Here is a 23,782-nt window from a genome sequence, read left to right as displayed (position 1 = left end):
AAGGGGATTGTGCCATGCTTCCGAATGTCGTATTCCTTTGCATGTGTAGAGGTATGAATAAAATACTACTTTGTCTTATGAAAGCAAGTATTTGGCTGGACATTGATTTATTGTTTGTTCTGTTTGTACTCTGAGTTATGAGTCGTGTTCAGTGACCCCATCCCAGGGAGCCTTAACTGCTCGACCACAGCTACCACTGAGAGGCAAGTGCATTAGGGGTACTTGGCCCCGTTGAGCGGGGTCCATAGTATGCCGGGCCCCGGGACATCAGGAGTAATCGGCCTCAGCCACCACGGTTGGTCTCAGTAACCTCTGCGTGCCCTGTGGCCCTCTGATAGGAGTTCTGACATTTCAATCTTATATATAATGTATTGTTCTACTCTAAGGGTGTCCAAGCTGCTGCATAAGGATGAAAGTGGCCCGTTAAATCCTCCTGGTGCAGCCACTCCCATCCCAACACACTGGTTTTAAAAGTCACCTGTTGTGTTCTCGTAGGCTACAAACATTTTATATACCATTCAACTGAGCTGTCTTACTTTATCAAGAAGTATGTTTGTATGTATACAGCAATAATTTTAAATAATAAGGGAATTTTGTTATTTCAATGCAATTAAAAAAAGTGGGACTTTATTGTCAGATGAAGGGAGAGTAAAATGAACAGGAAATGGTGAGAGAGCATAAAGTTGACATATAACACATAGGAGGCGTGCTCTATCAAGAATAGCATACCTTCAATATGTGCTTATTAAGGGGTGTTAGAGGATTCCTCCTGATTCCATGCCATCGAAGCACTATGGATTTGGGCTTTCCTATGATTAGGGATCTGTAGCTGTTCAGATCTTTACTATGCAATGTTTGCAAAGAGTAATTTGTATATGTTATGGCATCATTTTCCCTATTTTTAAGGTTGGGAGTATGGCATCACCATTCCCCCTGATCGCAAGCCGAAGTCCTGGGTCCCCGCAGAGAAGATGTACCACACCAATCGGCGACGCCGCTGGGTTCGTCTTCGCAGAAGAGACCTCCAACAGATGGAAGCCTTAAAAAAGGTGAGATATTCATGTAGGATGTGAACCGTGTACAGCAAAGAATCGTACAAAAGATGGTTCCTTAAGTATCCTGCTACGGAAGAAAATAAGCTTTCTATTTACATAGAGAATGGTGGGGGATGTTAGAAGTATCCCATAGTTTGTGTTGACCTTCTGAAACACCATTTTGTTTGTTGATGTTGGTAATTGTGCGTGCCTTACTGTAAACAACTAAACAATAGTTTGCTTCCATAGTTCCTACCACTTTATTTTTAAGTTTAATGGGCAGAAGCCTAGGACCGCGCCTTGTCACCTACCTATCCGCGGCGGATGCATCATGTCCTGTGACTTGTCTCTTCGTGGCTTTACATCTTGACCTCTCAGGCAGATGCTGGCAAACCCTGGGCTATGGATGACCTGAAATGACAACACGTGTCCCCACTTGTTGACACGTCTTATATATCAACTAATACACATCTCTATTAATACACCCACCTTTGAAACTTAATAGTGCTTGTAGATTTTTAGATTTAACTGTTAAACAATGGTATACTAATACTCTAGCCTCTAACCCATGTTTATCATCAATAACACTACTCATTCTCGTGGTTAAACTGCATCTCACAAATATGCTGAACCATTTTTAATTTGCCAAAGGTACCAGCACCAATGCATTACAGTTAAGTAAATGTAAGACGCTGGAGAGATACTGCCCTCTACTGGGCGCTGATTGCAAGCATCCCTCCCCCGCTTTAGCTATTTGTGAATCAAGAACTCCCACTTCACCTGCAAGAGTTTCAAACCAGTGAAGAAAAAACAGAGTCTTGGAGCCATCTTCCCCTTATCGCTGTTGTTCGAGTCCATTTCAACGCAGTAACAAACAAAACTGACTTCAATTGATAAAGCCTATTAAACTCTAACCCCTCTTTCATCCAGGTTTCAATGCAAACAAACCTAGTAGTATGTTGGGCCTTTGTATCACAAATATACGAAATGCATTTAACATTTCTAAGAGCCTGCAGCTGAGGCAAGACTTGGCCCCCAGATGTGCCCTAGCTGGGTCTGGTGGCTTTGCTGAATCTGGTGGGTTAGCTGCGTGTGGTGGTTAGCTGGGTCTGGTGGCTTAGCCGGGTCTGGTGGCTTAGCTGGGTCTGGTGGATTAGCTGGGTCTGGTGGTTTAGCCGCAAATGGTGGATTAGCTGGGTCTGGTAATTTAGCCAGATCTGGTGGATTAGCTGGGTCTGGTGGCTTAGCTGGGTCTGGTGGCTTAGCCAGGTCTCATGCATTAGCCCGGTCTGGTGCCTTAGCCAGATCTGGTGGATTAGCTGGGTCTGGTTGCTTAGCTGGGTCTGGTGGCTTAGCCAGGTCTCATGGCTTACCCAGGTCTCGTGGCTTAGCCGGGTCTGGTGGCTTAGCTTGGTCTGGTGGCTTAGCCCGGTCTGGTGGCTTAGCCGGGTCTGGTGGCTTAGCCGGGTCTTGTGGATTAGCTGGGTCTGGTGGCTTAGCTGGGTCTGGTGGCTTAGCCTGGTCTGGTGGCTTAGCCTGGTCTGGTGGATTAGCTGGGTCTGGTGGATTAGCTGGGACTAGTGGATTAGCTGGGTCTGGTGGCTTAGACCGGTCTGGTGGATTAGCCCGGTCTGGTGCATTAGCTGGATCTGGTGGCTTAGCTGGGTCTGGTGGCTTAGCTGGGTCTGGTGGCTTAGCTGGGTCTGGTGGCTTAGCCTGGTCTGGTGGATTAGCTGGGTCTGGTGGATTAGCTGTATCTGGTGGCTTAGCTGGGTCTGGTGGATTAGCTGGGTCTGGTGGATTAGCTGGATCTGGTGGCTTAGCTGGGTCTGGTAGATTAGCTGGGTCTGGTTGCTTGGCTGTGTCTGGTGGCTTAGCTGGGTCTGGTGGCTTAGCCGCAAGTGGTGGCTTAGCTGGGTCTGGTGGCTTAGTCTCAAATGGTGGATTAGCGGACTAATTCGTCCCTTGTAGGGGCCTGTGTTTGGTCACAGATTCAAATCCTCGTGGGTCTGGTGGCTTAGCTGGGTCTGGTGGTGTAGCCGCGTGAGGTGGCTTAGCTGGGTCTGGTGTCTTAGCTGGGTCTGGTGTCTTAGCTGGGTCTGGTGACTTAGCTGAGTCTGGTGGCTTAGACAGGTCTGGTGGCTTAGCCAGGTCTCGTGGCTTAGCCGGGTCTGGTGGCTTAGCTGGGTCGGGTGGTTTAGCCGGGTCTGGTGGATTAGCTGGGTCTGGTGGCTTAGCTGGGTCTGGTGGCTTAGCTGGGTCTTGTGGTTTAGCCTGGTTTGGTGGATTAGCTGGGTCTGGTGGATTAGCTGGGTCTGGTGGATTAGCTGGGTCTGGTGGCTTAGCCTGGTATGGTGGATTAGCCCGGTCTAGTGCCTTAGCCGGATCTGGTGGCTTAGCTGGGTCTGGTGGATTAGCTGGGTCTTGTGGTTTAGCCTGGTTTGGTGGATTAGCTGGGTCTGGTGGATTAGCTGGGTCTGGTGGATTAGCTGGGTCTGGTGGCTTAGCCTGGTATGGTGGATTAGCCCGGTCTGGTGCCTTAGCCGGATCTGGTGGCTTAGCTGGGTCTGGTGGATTAGCTGGGTCTGGTGGCTTAGCCTGGTCTTGTGGCTTAGCCTGGTCTGGTGGATTAGCTGGGTCTGGTGGCTTAGCTGGGTCTGGTGGATTAGCCGGTCTGGTGGCTTAGCCGGATCTGGTGGCTTAGCTGGGTCTGGTGGCTTAGCTTGGTCTGGTGGATTAGCTGGGTCTGGTGGCTTAGCCCGGTCTGGTGGATTAGCCCGGTCTGGTGCCTTAGCCGGATCTGGTGCCTTAGCTGGGTCTGGTGGCTTAGCTGGGTCTGGTGGCATAGCGGAATAATTCGTCCCTTGTAGGGGCCTGTGTTTAGCCACAGATTCAAATCCTCTTGGGTCCACTCAGCCGTTCACCCATCTGAGGCCAATAAAATGAGCACCATTGAGTTGGGTAACAATAAACATATGTTATTCTGCGCCAAGATACCCTTGGGTGAGCGAACACTATACAAATACACATTATGCTTTAGGCCTTACGAGAACAGACTGTCATCTCTTAGGTCCTTATTTTGATACAAATATAAACTCAGCCTGGACCCAAACATAATCAGGTAGTAACTGGCCTAACTCTGCAAGTAACTGAATACTTGTGACCAGGAGCCACTATTCTCCATGGCTACTAGAATTTTAAAAGTTATTTGGAGAAGAACCAATAAAAATGTTTAAAGTCCTGAATCCCCAAAAGGGAAGGGGGCCTGGCACTTTTTTTTTTTTTACAAATTAAACATTGGAGAGTTGTTTCTTATTGGAAAGAAGTTTTTCATGAGCCCTACAGAATGAACACGAAGGAAACCTGAAGACGAGTTTGCGGCGTAACTGGGGTGAGCCGAATAACGAGACACATCTTTTATTGCCAGAAGGCTGTGCAGGCAGACCTGCCTTCCAATTTTACAATATTTAGTCAAGACTGCAGCATAATGTAGTCCTCCATTGCTGCATAATTTCAGTGCTCCTCGTTATTTGTGAATATTGCCCTGCAATGAGAGGGTTGGTAATATATGCTTGTGTGTGGCTGCATTGATAGGATTGTGAGGCAAAGGAGAAACGTTGTACATTCCACATTCCTGGGATCACATAATTAAATGTTCTGTGAGTTCAGTGCACTCTTTGTCGTGGCCTCTAGATGGCGCTCTTGCACCATAAAGACATGGGTGTTTGCTAATTTTGCAGTGTGAAGTTTCCTTTGGGTACCTTAGTTTAAAACAACTTACTTCGACAGCGTTGATGTTCCCAGCCTACAGCAGAGGCGCAGAAAGCACGCTTCGAAGCCATCTCAGCCATTGCACGCCCCGCGCCCAGGTCACCGAAGTGCAGTCCGGCTCAGAGTACACCGGAAGAAACATCCACTCTTAAGTGTTTCTTTTTACATTTGGTGGTATGACATCACCATGGTTATCACAAAGAACACCGGTTTCTACACTGCAACAAAAGTGTCCGGCTTAAACGCACCTCGTTACGAAGGGGCTGACAGCCTGATTCATTATCGGGCCGTTTTGCGAGGCTCAAATAGCGAATCATAAGGAATCGCTATTTGAGACTCGCAAAACGGTAATCATGTAGAAATCGCAATATTAATTGCGATTCCCACTGATTCCTTATTTGCGATTAGCTAATTGCTAATCGCAAATAAGGAATAACTCCCCATGCATTCCTATGGGCCAAAAGGCCCATAGGAATGCATGGGGAGTATTCCTTATTTGCGATTAGCAATTTGCTACTCGCAAATAAGGAATCAGTGGGAATCGCAATTATTATTGCGATTCCTACATGATTACCGTTTTGCGAGTCTCAAATAGCGATTCCTTATGATTCGCTATTTGAGCCTCGCAAAACGGCCCGATCATGAATCAGGCTGATATTTACAAGCCCCTTGCACCGCCCGTACGTCACCTCTTCCCATATTAAAAGTGACGTACAGGCGGCTCAAAGGGCTTGTAAATAATCCCCGAAGAAGGTGCGCATTTGGAGTAGTTGAAGGTGCATTGCAGCGTTTGTCAAAACTGAGGGTCCATCCACTATACGAGCACTGCCAAAGCCAACAGGTCTCGCCTGTGATACTGCAGCAAAGCCAGTAGGTTTGGCCCGTGGCACTGGAGCACGGACATATTCCCTTTGCCAGTGCTTCTTTTCTTGTACTATAATGTATGACAAACAACTATTCAAAGATGTCTGCCTGTGCACACACCCCTGTGGGAAGCCATCTTAGAATTCTTTTGATATAAAGTGCTCCAACTCTGCTAATACTGGGATGTATGATAGTACAACACGATCATTTTGTTCGCAGTACTTTACATCGCGGATTTTACAACGCAAGTTGTTACAACGACTTGCGCTGGAGGGCACGGATTGAGGATTATTATAATTTTCTATTCCAACACCAGCCCACGTAACAGTAGGGAAGGTGTTGGAATAGAGAATTAGAATTTTCCTTAACCAACAGCGCCATCCAGCGCAAGTCGTAGTAATGACTTGCGTTGTAATGGCAGCGTGGTAAAGGTCGTGCGGTGTAAACACCGCGTTGTAAACGACGTTTACCTAATACTGCGGCAGCTGCCCACGTTTGAATGGAAGAATGAAAGCCAGTGTTTTGGAGTGGGCCAAGCTAAAGCGCGGTAGACTTTGACGTTAACAGTCTGGATACAATAGGTTGTCGAGACATACAGCCAAAGCTTTATGTAGGCGAGACCTCAAAACACGCGTGCAATGCATGCTTTTTCAAACCGTTTTCTCTATATTTCACTATTTTAAAAGGAAGTTGGTTGAGTGTGAAGACATGAGTCATAACATGTCTACAAATGTTGCTATAAAGCAATAAGTCGAAGAAATTATTCCACAGTTACCCTGTTTAGATTTTTGTAATGTAGTCTTTGTTAAAAACATATCTTAGGTGTTTTGCTGCATTTTTCCCCCCAGACTGATAGAACACGACAGAGGGCCTGAGTTCCAAATACTACTCACATTTTGCTTTGACTTTCTCCTGTTTGAACTGTGAGCCCTTCCAACAAATAACTAACATGAAGCACTTTACAGTTTGCACAGGATCACTCTGTGCCTTCCCCATTCCTAGCATTATTAAGGGGTGTAATACTTCCCCTTCTAAAGAGTCTGCCTGCCACACAGCATGGAACTCTCTTGGTGAATGTGGGCTCTTCCCCAGGGCTGCCCCCACTGGTCAGCTTGTGGTGTGATGCTTGGACCCCCCTCGACACAATCCAATCCTGACGTCACATCTTCTGTTTGACCCTCTTTTACATTTATAGCACCCTTTTGCTGACATAAGCTTCAGTTAGCTGAAGCAGGGGGTGGCAGCTGTGCTGGGCAGCCATTGCTGGGTTCTGCTTTTGGCTAGATTTACAAGCAGGTTCCCAGGGTGTGAAGAACTCAAGCTTCTGGTGTTTACCCTTCCATGTGGGTGCTTTGTACAGAGGGGACACTATCTGATGCTCCATCTCTTCCGCATTGCATCCATGCTTAAGTAAGAGTGAATCCAGCCATCAGAATGCAGACTGGGGCAGGGGTGTAGCTTGTAGCTGGGCGCTAAGCTTTGGTGCTTATCAGCTGGCTGCACCCATATTAGAGGTTTTTAAAAAAATGTATTTAATCTGTCCAGGGCATTTTTCCAGTTGTTTCACTGTATGGACCCCTCCTGTGGTCTCATGGCTACTAAGCAGGCATCAGCCCACAAATGCTCTGTGCAGTTATAAAAACAAGAGCGACTTGACATTGTGACAGATGGCTACCTACACACTGATCTACCAATTATTATGAGCTGACCCATTAAAGCTAACTTTACAGGCCTGGAACACATCAGACCAATCACATCTGCGTAAACAATGGTCAGAGCGAATGTCCCTCCAGAGCAGCAGGTTTCCAAAATACAAACCACCTTTCAGCAGCACTGAGTCTGTTTCTGCCACCACAGGGGGGGGCAAATGGCAGGAAAAGAGGGGCATATTATCAAGGGGGCGATAGGAAATTATCGCCGCTTTAGCGGCCGAAGCGGCGATAATTCTATCGCCCTATTAGCAAGCTGTCGCTAACACACCCTGCACCGATCTGTACCACATGTTTGACCCCTTTACTTATTTGTATGAGTTGTCTTATTATGCACATGATTGGCTTTGCAGCCACCTATTTGTACTGTGTGATCTATTGATTTATTTGTTTGACTATGTTCCTTCATGTACCCCTCTATGGAAAGCGCTCTGATATCTGCGAAGATCTTGTTCGCGCTATATAAAACTTTGAAAATAAAATAAATAAATAACAGCAGTTAGCGACAGCTTGTATGCGATAGCGAGCGGTTTGGGGCCCGCTTTGCATGTCAGCGATATTTATCGCTAATGACATGCAAAGTGGGCGTACCCAACCTGTTAACGACTGAAAGCAGTCGCTAACATCGCTATCACCTATTACCAACACAGGCGTAGCGATGGAAATATTCGCGCTAAGCACGAATATCTCCAAAAACTGACGCCTGCTCAGACCAGTTCTTAGCCATTATGTCCAATGGGAGGTGGATATAATGGCTAAGACCCTGTTAGCGATAATGCGTGAATATCACTGTATTCACAGCGATATTCACGGATTTTGGCGCTATCGCCGGGAATTTTATCGCTGTTGATATAAACGTTGCTAATAGCACGCTATCTCAGCGATAAAATCCGGTGATGCGCGCGATAAAAAAATTGCCGCTAAGCCTACTTAGCGATAAATATCGCTATTTGTTGATAATAAGCCATAGAGTTAGGGAAGGGTGGATTCAATACCTGGTGACCTTACAGAGTTCAAGGTCACCCAGAGTGTTCTTTTACTTGAGTCAGGATATAAAAAGCAACAAAAATTGTGAGGGAATAGGTGTGTATTAAAATCTCTTTGCAAATGATGTGATTATGAGTTCAAATGGTTTTTAGAGAGAGACAGTGATACATTTGTAAAACAATAAGTGCCAGTGCTCTCGTCAGGAGGCAGCTTCCACCAGCCCATTTCTCCTGTTAGCGCCGCCTAAAACAGAACCCACTACTAACTAAACATGAAACCCTATCTGAGGTGAGGGGATGTGGCATAATGGCCAGAGCTGCCAACTTCGGAGCTGGGGAACGTGGCAGGGCTGGACTGGCAGTAGTGTGCACCGGCGTTTCCCCGGTCGACTGCCGGGGTGGGGGCCAGTTTTGGGCCCCTGGGGGCCGTTTTTAGGTTTTGCCTAGCGGAAGCTGCGCTCTGCGCAGCTTTTCCGCGCAGGCGAAATCCTGTTGAGAACTGTAGTGTGGCTTTTGTTCGGCCCTCGTCCTTGATTGGCTGGCTCCGTAAACGGAGCCTTGCCATTGGACGAGGGGCCTGTCCGTCAATGCCGGACCAGACACGGGGGCGTTCCCGACATTCTTTGGCTTTTGCCGACGTCACGGGACGCCGGGAACGCCCCCGTGTCTGGTCCGGCATTGCCGGCACTACTGCGTCTCTTCTCCTCCGTCGCCGGCCTCCAGTCTCCTCCTCCCCGATTGCATTGCCCCGTGACTGGCCGGCCGGCCAATCCTAGCGCGGCCGGCCGGAAGTGCCCGCCCCCCCGCAGCCCGGGGAAGAAGGAGAGGAAGACGGCAAGCACTATGGCGGCGCCCGCGGGGAGACTGGAGAAGTGCCTCTCCAACCTGCCGCTCTGTCTGGGCTGCCCAGCCTGTCGCTGCTTGCTCCCGTCCCCGTTCCCGCCCCTTCCCCCGCCCAGCCACGCAGAGCACCGGCCGCCCGCTCTCTGTCCCCACCGCAGGCCCGGAAGTGGGGCGCGGGGCAGCCGGGTCCGTGTTTCCGTTGGCCCTGCTGAAGATCCCAGACCCCCCCAGTTCAGCCCGCCGACGTTGCCGAAGCTGGTGAGAAGCATGGAGTGGGGCGCGGGGCAGCCGGGTCCGTGTTTCCGTTGGCCCTGCTGACGATCCCAGACCCCCCCCAGTTCAGCCCGCCGACGTTGCCGAAGCTGGTCAGAGGCATGGAGTGGGGCGCGGGGCAGCCGGGTCCGTGTTTCCGTTGGCCCTGCTGAAGATCCCAGACCCCCCCCCCCCCAGTTCAGCCCGCCGACGGCCCTGCTATCACCCCCCTCTTTAAATCCCATCTTTTCTTTGAAAAGAGACCACTCTCCGGACCCTTCTGTCCCGAAGACGACGATGGGGACTCGGGTTCCCTAACACGGCGAGAGAGGATTAAAAACATTAATATAAAGGGGGAAAAATAGATATTGTTTTTAAAATCCCCCAAACCAAAAAGGATGGCAAACTCGACTGGGAAACCTCAAGAGTACCAGCGGAGGAAAGGGCAAGCTTTCCTGGACGAGCTGAGGCAGTTCCACCACAGCAGAGGGTGAGAAGACCCATTTAGCCATAAACCTATAAGACACGGGGGTGGTGGAGGGGTCGCTTTGCCAGGGGTCCGGTATCGCCGGCCTCATCTGTCGGATCTCTCTAACAATCTCTTTGTGCACAGGTCCCGGTTTTGAAAGCTGCCGGCTGTGGCGGGCAGGGAGCTGGACCTGCATGCTCTCTAGACCCGGGTCACTACCCTGGGAGGCTTCTCTTAAGGTGAGCGGGGGGCCACGCCGGCAAACTTCCTTCTCCTCCTGTCAAACACTTTTTGGATTTCCCTCGCTGCTGCTCTGGACTGCGTCCGGGTAGAGAGGGGCGAATAAGGTCCTTTGCGGAGAGAGGCCTGAGGTGTCCCAGAGCCTGCCAATATCGCTCCATGTACTATTCAAAAGCAGTTGATTTTGAGTTTCCTGGCTTAGGCAATTGTCATTGTAGGTAGCTAGATAGTTTGGGCAATGTATAGAAAAGAAGTCCTTCATTCGGCTATGACGGGTGAGAGGAGACTGGGTAGCCCAGGGATGGCCTGTGTTCATAAGTATACAAATGTACAATCTATTTCGTACTCACGGGTGCAGCCGATGGATCCCCCCCCCCCCTCCTGAGAATGTTAACTGGCAACTTGCTGCTCTGCCGTTTAGGAAGCGGCAGGGTGAGCGCGAGGAGGCAGGAGAGACGTTACGTCACTAAATAGGGTGTTTTGTGTGTGTAGGATCGCGATCCCGGCAGGGAGACTCTAAGTAACGTCACAAGAGAGTACGTGCACTAACCCAGGGAGGTGTTGGAATCTTTTATGCACAGGACTGTCCCGTCTAACCCGCCGGAAGTACTTGCCAGCAGCACAGGTCACCCGAGCGTTACTTTTTGAAGCGGACTGTTTGCTCTGCAGCTGAGCGAAGGTAAGTGTAGATGTGAGTTAGGTGATGGGGCTTTCATCTGCACAGGGTCATTGGGGAAGGTACGCCGGCAGCTGGCAACACTCGTGTAGCGCGATGTCTTTCGGAGGGTCTATTGATGTCACTCGCTCAATTTACAAACGTTAGCGGAGGCAGGCAAAAGTGCAATTGTTACCACTACGATTCACCTGCTCAACAAGATACCTGCGGTGTAAGTGGCTGCGGTGACCGTTTGTACAGCAGAAATTCCCTGCCTCACCACTGACCGGCCACTCAGACACCATGCACCCCGTGGCTCCTAATGAGGGGTTGAAGTGGGAGTATTTATTTGTTTAATGTAAACACAGTCGTGAGGTGAGCGTTTTTAAAGGGGCGGGGGGAGTGAGCATGAAATAAACATTTCATTTTTAAAAGACAGTTTATATACACGCTTTTTGTAGTTTTAAATTTGGAAAAATGAAAGATGTAACTTACCTTTTTATAAGTTACTTTTTGAGGCAGGCAACAACCACAGTAGATTGAGAACTTTCATAGGGCCATTGCGAATGTTGGCATTGATTTTATATAGTGTGGACATGGCCTGGAGGTATCAGAGCACTTTACAAGAAAACAGTCCCCAAACAGTTGTATGAGCACATTACAGATACAACCTAGGAAGGATTACAAGCAGGTGATCTACAGTACGTGGGTTATAGGCGGTATGCGACTACAGTTCCAAACAATCCATACAGGAGTAAATGTGGGATCCAATAATGGAAAAAATGGAAGGATATATTTTTTAGAGCTACCGGACAGGCTTCAGACACAGAGAATTGCCTCTGGTTTCAGGGATCCAAGCACTGCTTCCCTGGTCTTATAGGGACTGGTTACAGTTATGAAGTACTGGCGTTGGTTTCAAGGATCCCTGTGCTGTTTTCCCAGGCCAGCTGTTTGCTGCCCTCTCCCAGCCTGCCCTCTCCCAGCCTGCCCTCTCCCAGCCTGCCCTCTCCCAGCCTGCCCTCTCCCAGCCTGCCCTCTCCCAGCCTGCCCTCTCGCAGCCTGCCCTCTCGCAGCCTGCCCTCTCGCAGCCTGCCCTCTCGCAGCCTGCCCTCTCGCAGCCTGTCCTCTCGCGGCCTGCCCACTCCCAGCCTGTTCTCTCCTAGCCTGTCCCCTCCCTGCCCTTTCCCAGCCTGTCCTTTCCCAGCCTGTCCACTTCCAGCCTGCCCTTTCCCAGCCTGTCCTCTCCCAGCCTGTCCACTTCCAGCCTGCCCTCTCCCAACCTGCCCTCTCCCAGCCTGTCCTCTCACAGCCTGTCCTCTCGCAGCCTGTCCTCTCGCAGTCTGTCCTCTCGCAGCCTATCCTCTCGCAGCCTGTCCTCTCCCGGCCTGCCCACTCCCAGCCTGTTCTCTCCCTGCCCTTTCCAAGCCTGTCCTTTCCCAGCCTGTCCACTTCCAGCCTGCCCTTTCCCAGCCTGTCCTCTCCCAGCCTGTCCACTTCCAGCCTGCCCTCTCCCAACCTGCCCTCTCCCAGCCTGTCCCCTCCCTGCCCTCTCCCAGCCTGCCCTCTCCCAGCTTGTCCCCTCCCTCTCCCAGCCCGCCCTCTCCCAGCCTGTCTCCTCCCTGCCCTCTCCCAGCCTGTCCTCTCCCTGCCTGTTGTCGTGTCCCGGCGGCAGCAGGCAGGAGCGTGCACTGCGTCCCCGAAGTAACAGCCCTAAACCAAGCAAGATGTACGCCCCCCCTCCCACCAATCCCTGTTAGGTAGTGGAAACTGTCCAAACTGGGGTGCAGACAGCCCCTCTCACCTTTCGGCCTGGTACCACTGCACCAACCGCACTACTTCCCTACTGACCGTTCTCCACTTCAGCCCTGTCTAAATTACAATTCATGCTTGTGACCCTTTTGCCTGCTTGTGCTTGTTTTCATGACCCTGTTGCCTGCTTGTGCCTCCGTGTGCCCATGTTGCCTGCTTGTGCCTCTGTGTGCCCCTGTTGCCTGCTTGTGCCTCCGTGTGCCCCTGTTGCCTGCTTGTGCCTCCGTGTGCCCCTGTTGCCTGCTTGTGCCTCCGTGTGCCCCTGTTGCCTGCTGGTGCCTCCTTGTGCCCCTGTTGCCTGCTTGTGCCTCAGTTTTCGTGCCCCTGTTGCCTGCTTGTGCCTGTTTTCGTGCCCCTGTTGCCTGCTTGTGCCTGTTTTCGTGCCCCTGTTGCCTGCTTGTGCCTGTTTTCGTGCCCCTGTTGCCTGCTTGTGCTTCCGTGTGCCCCTGTTGCCTGCTTGTGCCTCCGTGTGCCCCTGTTGCCTGCTTGTGCCTCCGTGTGCCCCTGTTGCCTGCTTGTGCCTCCGTGTGCCCCTGTTGCCTGCTTGTGCCTCCGTTTTCGTGCCCCTGTTGCCTGCTTGTGCCTCCGTTTTCGTGCCCCTGTTGCGTGTGCCCCTGTTGCCTGCTTGTGCCTCTGTGTGCCCCTGTTGCCTGCTTGTGCCTCTGTGTGCCCCTGTTGTCTGCTTGTGCCTCTGTGTGCCCCTGTTGCCTGCTTGTGCCTCCGTGTGCCCCTGTTGCCTGCTTGTGCTGTGTGGGTGTGTGTGGAGGGCTCTGTGTGGCTGTGTGTGTAGGAAGCTTTGTGTGGCTGTGTGTGTGGGGGGCTCTGTGTGGCTGTGTGTGTGGGGGGCTCTGTGTGGCTGTGTGTGTGGGGGGCTCTGTGTGGCTGTGTGTGGGGGGCTCTGTGTGGGGGTGTGTGTGGGGTGGCTCTGTGTGTGTTTGTGTGTGTCATTTGCGAGAGATAAAGCTAGTGGCATTGTAAATGACAATGCCATTTATTTATGTTAAAAAAAACATAAATAAAAATAATGTCAAGAGCAATGCTAATTGCTCTAACTTTAACAAAGGCAAAACCATTGCATTGTAAATGCTTGTTGTTACTGGGGCCAGCAATATCGGCTCCCTGTAACAAAATCGTCCGAAACCGGCACTAACGAACAGCTCGGCCGCACCTCCCTTTCCCCCTCCTGGGGGCTGGCCGAGCAGTTTGCCAGGGCCAGATTTGTTTCCTAGTCCAGCCCTGGAACCAGGTTGAAGTCGGCTCAACATCCTGTGATTCTGTGCGAATCACTTAATCTCTATTTGCCTAAAAAAAATGAATGTGTCCTTAACTGGTGCTCATGAAAAGTGCTCCAATACCTTTGGATTGAGTTCACGCTGTAAGCGCCTGTGTTGACGATTAAGTGCCATACCGAGCACCGGAAACCGCTGGCTCAAATTAAGCACTGGAGGGAGGTTGTTCCAAAGTCTGGCAGCAAAACAAGAGAAGGAGAGCCCCCCAAGGCATGCTTACGTGATGCGAAGGGTGGTGAAGAGTGCTTGACAAGCAGGCCCGGACTGGCCATAGCGGGCAGCGGGCAATCCCCTGGTGGGCCGCACAGGTGGGGGCCGGTTTTGAGCCCCTGGGGGCCGATTTTGTTACAGGGCCGTTTTTGCAGCATAGCTGCAAAATCGGCCCTGCAACAAAATCGGCCGAAAACCGGCCCTAGCAAAGCGCTCGGAGGCACCTCCAACCCCCCACCGAGTGGGGAGGGGGGGCCGGCCGAGCACTTTGCCAGGGCCGGGTTTGGTTCCCAGTCCGGCCCTGTTGACAAGTAGACCAAAGAGAAAGTAGCAGAGATAAAGGAGGGTCCTCACATTGCTATCCTGGCATACCGACAGAGGGTCTTTAATGTGACTCTCTTGCAAAGCAGTTTAACCAGCTGACAGGGCATGTGGTCGGGTTTACACCCGAAGAGAAGCAGTCCGGCTGATGCACCTAGGTGACCTGAAGCCCATTCAATGAATATTTAGGGAAGTCCAAATGTAAGTCATTCCCATAATTTGTTCCAGGTAATTTAAGCTCTTGTATCACAAGTGGTGGGCAGCAACATGTAAGAACGGAAATCATTTCTTCAACGTTTCAATATGTATAAAACAGGTAAAAGTAATCTTCTTTATGTGAGGGGGAATAGCAATGCGGACTCAGAACAACGCGCTACCCAGATTCCAAGCTGTAGGACGTGAGCCTAAGTACTGGGCAACCATGCTGAAATCCAGACTCAGGCGGGGGCTCCAAATCCCAGAATCCCAGTTTTGTGTGAGATGAGTCTGAGAGTATTGGCAGCCATCCATCCATCCATCCATCCATCCATCCATCCATCCATCCATCCATCCATCCATCCATCCATCCATCCATCCATCGACAAGACTGAAACTTGGAAAGGTTGATGTCAATATCAATTCAATTTCAAAAGTGCTTTATTCAGTATGTATGAATACAACCATATAGCAGCAATTCAAAATAAAATCCATGTATATCATAGAAATACATCAGTCTCTAATTTGACAAGTACCAGCTATACTGTAAAAAGAAATCATTTTCCGGCACATATGCAAATTTTCAGTATAAAAATTCATTTTGGTTCATTCGTCTAATAATACATGTGCAAACTAGCAGTAATAAAGTGCAAATGGTATATACTATTATATAATGCTTTATAATACTCATTTTTCAGTGCGTGTGCAAATTAGCAATAATGAGGTAAATATTGGTACATCGTCTAATAAGACATGTGCAAGCTAGCAATAATAAAGTGCAAGTGATATATTCTATTGTCGAATGCTATAAAAAGTACTAATTTTCCAGCGCATGTGCAAATTAACAATATTAAAATTTATATCGGTACATGTCTAATTGTACATGTGCAAACTAGCAATAATAAAGTGCATATAAGTCTAGGCCATGTATTGAGCTCATACAAAGGTTGATGTCATTGGGACCACTCGGTCTGAGAAACACTTGTGTATCTTCAGCGTAAACGTGAACCAAACTTTTAACAGGAGCGACAAAAGTTCCAACATACATTAAATAATGTACAGCCAAGTGAAGATATCTATAGATCTCTACAGACCAGAGGCCTTAAGTCTGGTTCTCTCCAGTCTCATAATTCATGTACCTTTTCATTCAAAATTCAGGACCCACCAGATCATGTGGGATGGATACCGCTTTATTTTGTACTTCCATGTGGGCTCCAAAGACATATGTAAGATGTAAGTTGATTCATAGGACACCCAACCAGGTGCAAGGACTTCTCTGCTCAGCCTCCAGACACACACTGACTCACACAGCCAACATCACAATCAATGTTCCATTAAAGCATCATCCCTCATACAGGCTGATCAATGACGCAGAACTAGGACGTGGCTATAACACATCCCCTTTACTTATAGAAATAACATAAATGCAGATGTATCAGTGCATTCGGTCAAAAATACAATCCCACTTGGATCCGAAGAGAAGACACTCATGGTCTAGTTGGCCAACAGTGTTAGAAGTTGCAGAAAGCCAGTAATTTGAGTGTCACAATCACCATCCATTGCTAAAGTAGTGTCATGTAAGACCGCAACAAGACCTATTTCTGTGTTGTGAGTCGGCTTGAAGCCTAATTGAGTCAAGAGGTATGCCACTCTTTTGTAGTGTCCTCAATAGTGGAGGAAGTAGAGAAAAAGTTGCCCCGCTTTGGTAAAGGCTGTTCATTGACTCAAATATTATGGAGACTCTGAATATTTCTAAATAAATTGTGGCATAATCTAATTTAGTTTCCCCAACTTGAAGATCTGTGTAGGAGAGGAGACAGCAGAACCCAGACATCCATATGTCGGATCACATCTCTCCACCTGGTCCTGTATATCCTAAATTCAAACCAGGTTCCCTTTATCCCACCACATAACGCTTCACATACCCAATATACTTGTGTACGCGCAATAACCCCCTAATCTTCACCATAGTGCACTGGCGGCCTCAGATTTTAATGTCATGCTGTATTCCGCAGCGTAAAGTTGAAGATTGGGAGTCGGAAGGTTGGGAGTACGCATCGCTCTTCGGATGGAGATTCCACCTCAAGTATCGTAAGACGGACAGCTTCCGCCGACGTCGCTGGAGGCGGCGCATGGAACCCCTGGAACAGACTGGAGCGGCTGCAGTTTTTGCATTAGAAGGCGCACTGGTAAGGATGGAATTCCCTAGACAAATCCCGCACGTGCAAGGCTGTTGCGCATTTCTGCACATTTTTACACACGCACTAGATGTATTCTTTGAAGATGATCTTTTGCATTGAGTGTCACATACAGTTTGCCATGATTTGTTATTTTGTATGAAGGGAATGCATCTAGGGATTTACTCCCACATTTAGTAACAGGTTGGACATGACATGTCCTGTTTAGTGTCATATGTGATATACTACACTCAGGGATTGTCAGGAGTTTGCACATTCAGTGAAATGTTGAAAGCAGTTTATGTGATCTATGTAGTCCCGAGTCCATATCTGACAGTATAAGACTGCTATGAGACCTCCCTCCGAAGACCCAGCTCAATCAAACCTTCCGCAGCTGGCAGATGGTGAGACAAAAAAGGAGGGACTTGGCAGGGGGGCCTTGTAGTTGGTCAATAACACTGTTGCCTCCCCATGGCCCCTTGTAGCACACACGTAAAAGGTAAAACAACCATCTGCAAAATTGTAAGTACAATGTATTATTATGTAACATATTTAGATAACGCGATATGCATCACAGGGTTAGTGTCACTGAAGTGAAACAGTGTTCAAGTTTGTTTTGGGTTTTTGGTAGAGGGAATGTGGACTTGTCAAGAAGCAAAGCAAACTTTGGGACATATTTACAAGAACATGACGCAGAGCTGCAAGCCGTCTTGGAAAGTGCAGTGTTTACAGCAATACAATGCATCCCTGTGCTGGCGCAAAACCGGCTGCCTAGTCCCAACACAGGCGCCTTTGCACCATAGTGCAAGGATGCATACGTCATGGGGATGTTTGTTGTTGTGCAGGAAGGTACAATTCACTGCACCAAAACCATTGTTGATGGTGCTTTCCTCCTTCTATGTTGTGCGGCATTTTTCTAGTTAAACGAATAGGATGTGAGACGCGGTATTTCATATCGCTGCAAGTCATAGATGTTACAGCTACCAAATGTAATCTTCCACTCGGTTGCACAATGACGTCATCAGCAAGTACTTAACACAAGTTCGCTAACTTAATCAGTGGTATTGTGCCTTATGTTACATATGTTATATGTTATACATTATGCGGTATATGTTATGTCTGACATGGTAGGCTGATGCTGCTACAGATAGTATAATACCCACCCTATAAATATTACCTTAATCTTCAGGTGGTATAAGTGTGCACCTGTTTTCCATAGCATATCCCTTAGAACCCTGGAGAAAGAGTCCAGATTAAAGAAATGCCGCCAGCAGTCGAACAATAAACTGCACTAACTCAAACCTAAGAAAAACCTTGTTGTGACCTCAGAGCACTTAAGAAGTGAAGGAAATGCTTACAACGTTTATCTCAATGGAGAATGGGTTAGTAAAATCATGAGACACTCAAGTTGGATGCAGTCCTAGGGAGAAGTGTTCTGAGTCAGTACCGTGCTAGTAGGTACAAATTCAACAAAGACCCTGTTCTCAGGGTCATTGTTATCGGCTGTATGGCTTTGATAGAGTTCGTTTTTGGCGTACGATACACTGTTGTCGAATGTTTCGTAAAAGCGTTCATCACGTTTTTCCTCAAACCTACTCAACACCCTCTACTCAAGAATGTGCGTCTTTGGCATCGCCCTTGAGTGGTTCGCCTCCTGCTCGAAAAATAGATCCTAGCTTTCGTCCAGATGAGCACCAATGGATCCATCTGATCCACTGGACTTCCGAAATCCCACAAGGCTCTATCATCGGTCCAGTGATCGTCAGCTTGTACAGTGATACCTTGGGAGCCCTAATAATTAACGAGATGATCAGGCCCCATGATATTTGCACCCAACTTGCATCAGGAAATGAGAATACGTATGTTAAATAATCTCAGCACCGCCCAGGCCTGGATATCTAAGTCATACTCGAAGCTCCGTCCCATGAAGACAGAGGTTGTGCTCATTGCCAGCGATAATGACCAAAAATAAGTGAAGAATAAAATGTCAGTATTGGACCTTGACGGGTCTTAGGATCACATGAAACCACTTGATGAGCACTGTTCAACCACAGCATGGCTGATCAAGGCCCAGGAAGTTTGGCAGAATCTCACCCACCCTCAGACATCTTCCCTGGGGACACATTACTTTCAGAGTTAGCTGCATCACCAAGCAAGTGGTAAACTTGAGTATGTCACCTTATCGGTCAAGCAAGATAAATGTTGGAGGACAATGTTGGTGGACTCTGTACAACACCAGCATCCTCATAAAGCTGGAGTAAACAGAAAACAGGAAGAAAAATGCAAAAAAAATGTGTATTCCTGGGTAAGAAGCATCTAATCTTTGCATTTTGGTCTGGCGGCGGTGATGCAATCTCAAGGTCTAGCACTTCTATAATTTCTCCATAGAAATTGCAGACATTCTCAAGTTTATCAATTATAGGGAATGAGAGTGGTGTGCCAATAGAGAAAATAAAAAAAAATAAGATCATTGAAAATCTGTGCCTATCATGAACAGCAAGCAAAACGAGTAAAATGGCGCCCCTTTTCAAGGGCTCAGAAAAAATCCTGAAGATGTACCTAAAGGGGGTGCCCTGAGAAGAAACCCAAATAAACGTGGCTCCAGCACTCTTCTCCTTTGATTTGTGAGTGGAAGGCAGTCATGGAGTATCGCAGCGTCTTACTAATAATCCTCCTGTTGGACAGGATAGTGGGGGAACACGCAAGGCCAAGTTTTAGGCCGCGTATGCAGAGACAGGTCTTAAGAGATGCCCTTCCTTCTCAGGCAAACACCATACTATCAATATTGGATGAGAGTATACAGAAAAGGAAAAGGTTAGGTGAAAGGTTAACTTGTTACTGAGTGACAGAGTGGGCCCACTGGCAAAAGCATTCAAGCAGCCGCTACACCTCCAGCGTAACTACATAAGTAGGCGCGGAGTGGGGAGGAGAATTCTATCACCCTCATTGGCATCACCCTCTGCAGCAGGGAGGGACTCAACCATCTTGAGACCCAGAGGATTCTTAGCGATGGGTGTAGTTATGACGTCACACACTCCATGGTCATTGATCCTGATGAACAGAAACAACCACTAAGTAACCAGCTGGTTCACTCCCAAGTGCATGAACAGGTCCACATCGGACTACACCGACTGTAGCATCATTGGCCGGGTAAGACGCGACCTTCCTTCCTACTTACCAATTTACAATCTTACCTAGGGTTCGGCATTGAATTCGCCAAGAAGGCACTTGGCAGCTACTCTTTGCATCTTCGATCTCCTTCCCGATCAATGGGTTGCGTGCTTCTTGTGGAAAATCCGACTAATAGAAGCTGAAACCAATTAATAAATCATAAACTGTGTGTTTGACCTGACTATATTTTTCATATTTCTTTGCTTTTATCAGCAATTTGAAATCTAACTGTTCTATCTTTTGTTACCAATACCCTGCTAGATCTCATTGTGACGTCATTCCGCATGCAAACTGACACACTTCTAATTCAAATACTAAACCTCTGTAATCAAAATAGTCTCAGTTAAGAATATTCAACATAATTCATGGCACAGAATTGTGACCTTCAGGCATTTACAAACTGCAGCAGTCTCAGAATTCCAGGCCGCCTGCAAAGCCTTTCTGAATTCCTATTTTGATAATATACACATATTTTCGCAAGCAAAAAATGCACAGGTGTAAAAATGCTTGCTAACTTTTTCGGATTTTTAAATTTTTCTACGGAGAAAATTGTTTTCCAGAAACTTGCAATTTTCTGTGAATCAATTGCGATGGAAAATAGGGCTTGAGGGAGGAAAAACTTGCACAAAAAGAAGAATCTCCTGAGTGTTCTTTTTTTACCTTTTATTGCTATAAAATTATCCACAAATCGACTTTTTCATTTGTGCCTAAATGTAGAATCGAAACAAAATCATAATTTTGCAATAATCAGATGTGCACATTTACAAATTATGCACAAGTTCCCTGTATACTTACAATCTTTCAAATTCTAGTTTTCAGGAGATGCAAATCATGGGCATTCTACTGAGGAAGCCGGGGATCTTTTGTACATCTCTACTGCTTAGCGCTTAGTCATGGTGCAGAAACAATTTACTCAAGTGTAGAAGGCAATTCTTGTTTTGAAGCATACAGTAATATCAAAGTTGGGTGCATCATTTCTCTAAAAACAAACTTGATAATTCACAAAACATTTTATACACATCAGTCTTTTTAGGCGCATAATAGTTTGGAGTCAGAAACTTCCAATCCTGATTCATACATTCAGGTTTCCAAGTACAGTACACCACGAATCCCACTTATCACAGCAAATTATCCACAAGTGTAGTAGATTTTCCCACGGTATAAGTTTAGGGTTTCGGTTGTACCATGGTTGTTTACGAAGAGGTGCACCAGGCTGTAATGTGGGTTGTCACAAATATTCCAAATACTTTACGCACCAAATTTGTAATCCTACCTATGATTCCAATATAAACAGGCGTAATTGGAATACTTGGTGAAAACACCACCTAAACATCAAAATATTGTATATGGTCAAAGGGGAAGGAAATGTGCAGTGGTCAATTGTAAATTAAAAATGAAATGTAATTGTAAATCTCAGGTTTCCCACTGGTGGAAAACTTTCTGATTTAGATATATGCACATAAACCTCAGATTGTCATAGATTTCAATAAATACGTATACCGATATTTTCCCCAAATTTGCACTTTTATAAAAACATATGTGGCCTCACAAATTGTGCAGTTACTAATTTGTTTCTGAATCGCCCATTGGTAGTAAAATTTATTAAAAACATAAGATATTAATCTTTTGGTTAACATGTGTAAAACTTATTGTCACTACCGAGAAGTTTATAAAGGTGGATTCTATTCAGCTTTACAGAAGCTGGAAGGAGGATTGAGGAAAACGAAAAGGGGAAATCCACCACCCGCCGCTCCCTAAGCAATCCCAAACAAGGCAATAGGCTTTATGTCGAAATGAAACACCTGACAATCGCCAGCTCCAGATTGTTCTTCATGGGCAATTTCCTACCTGTAATTGTACATCCATGTTCATGTTTGGATCTAGTGTAAATTGAAGTTACGAATGTTTTTATGAAGGATTAGGATTTCTTATATTGAATTTGTGTGGGCTGCTGTCGAAGTAAATGTTTGGGGTTCCGCCTAATGAAATGTCGGCTCTGGTTTCCCCTCGCTCAGCATGATCCGCAGTGTGAGGAAACTGAAAGAGCTCTGTAGGACATTTTGTTCACTCTGTTTCCAACTAGCAGCTGAGCCCTCCACTGCAATTTTCTAAAAGTTGTAAAGGCCTGTGGCCACTCCTGATTCGGTATTCATTATGTGGAATTAGTCAAATTTGATTGTGCATTTGCAGCCGTTTGACACTATGGGTAAGAACAGTCAGATGAATTAGCATTGGTCTTCTCGCTGAGTGCATCCATGTTCTGGAGACGTCAGTGTCTTTTTGGGGTATGCTTTTATAAAATGTCAACCCTCCGGGGTAGACCCAGTTCTGGGACGCGATGGTAGTATCCTTCCTAACTAGAGTCAGAACTGAGAGACAAACTTTGAGAAGCATCTGGCTAGAGACAAAACTGAGCATCCAATGTAGGATCACTTTTAAGGTGCATCAATCTAGAAACAAAAGTGAGGAACCCCTGCGGGATCCTTTCCAAATGAGACAGCCATCGAGAGTCAAACCTAAGAATCCTCTGTAAGGCCCTTTCTGAGTGAGGCATCTATCTAGATCACTGTTTCCCAAACTGTGGGTCATCAGCCGAATTGTGGTGGGTCGTGAAGAGCAATAAATAAAGATGCCTTTACAATTTGTATTTATCTTGTCACATTTGCTGTGCATCAGAGGCAGGTGAATTGTCAGGTTGCCATCTGACAAATTGCTGCTTATTCTTTTTGCATGGGGATTGGTGTTTACTTTTGTTTCTCTGACTGCAAAGTGAGAGGAGCTTTTAAAGTGAATTGTGTGACAATCTTGCTGGGGGACAGGAAACGTGAAAGGAAAGGCTGCGGGGTGTCATTTTTTTTGTAACCCAACAAAATTAAATTACCTGTAAATAAACTGTACGAATTTTTCAGAATATATTAGCAGTTAGGAGAGTAAACAAGAAGCACATTTGTTTTGTAATTCTGAAGTGTGATGGGAACAAAGATTTTAATAGAATCAAAACAAATCAAGACACTTTTGCTTGTTGAAGCAAACATGATAAATATTCACTGAAGCTCAATTCCACACATTATCAGTTGTGTGCTGTATAGGTTTATCAGCAAATTGTGTGGCCATTTCAATTGAAAACGGGCTGCCTGCAAATGACAGCACGTAACTGCACAATGCTTTAGTAATATATTTTATTTTGGCAATTCACAGCATTTTGAAAGCAGGACTTCTATTAGATTAAAGAATTTGCCCCGGCTCATGCTTGTTAAAGCTAGCAAGATCGTGAAAGTTTGTTCTAAAAATTGGGTTGTGGTTCTAAAATTGTTTCGGAAGCACTGGACTAGAGTAGGACTAAGGAGCCATTCCAGGATCCAGACTCACTGATAAAACAATTGAGAGTTACCGAGAAACCACTGCAAATCCTGTCTGACTGCAACACCTATGTGAGGCAGACGAAGAACCAACTATGGGATCCCTTCCAACTGAAGCCAGCCCTGAGGTGCCTCTGAGGGAGCCTTTCTAACAGAGGCTTCTACCTAGATTCAGAACTGAGAAACTACAGTGGAACCCCATCTAACGGAGACACCTACCTAACGGTAAAAGTGACAACCCATAGTTAAGATCCCTTCGGACAGCGGCGCCAATGAAAGAAAGAATCAGCACCTACAAAACTACTGCAGGAGTCCGCTACGTCTCAGGAAACTATTTACAGTGAGAATCTATCCAGAGAGATACGTTAGAGCCCATCTAGGAGAGGATTCTACTTAGAATAAAAACTGGGAAATTTCTTAATGATTTC

General features: G+C 47.1%; 1 protein-coding gene across 1 annotated transcript in view; it reads left to right on the top strand.

The window, feature by feature from the left end:
• The window catches only part of DYSF (dysferlin), a 1,070,125-nt gene that overhangs the window by 584,948 nt on the left and 461,395 nt on the right, over positions 1-23,782 (top strand). Inside the window, exons 29-30 of the mRNA XM_086960107.1 lie at positions 907-1,049; positions 16,663-16,836. Of these exons, the coding sequence (XP_086816233.1) occupies positions 907-1,049; positions 16,663-16,836 (317 nt within the window). The remainder of the gene's footprint in view (positions 1-906; positions 1,050-16,662; positions 16,837-23,782) is intronic.

This window comes from Lissotriton vulgaris, chromosome 3_1 (genome assembly GCF_964263255.1).
Source record: "Lissotriton vulgaris chromosome 3_1, aLisVul1.2, whole genome shotgun sequence".
Taxonomy (NCBI): domain Eukaryota; kingdom Metazoa; phylum Chordata; class Amphibia; order Caudata; family Salamandridae; genus Lissotriton; species Lissotriton vulgaris.
The sequence above is the reverse complement of the archived record's forward strand: the minus strand, read 5'-3'. Positions and strand labels throughout refer to the sequence as shown.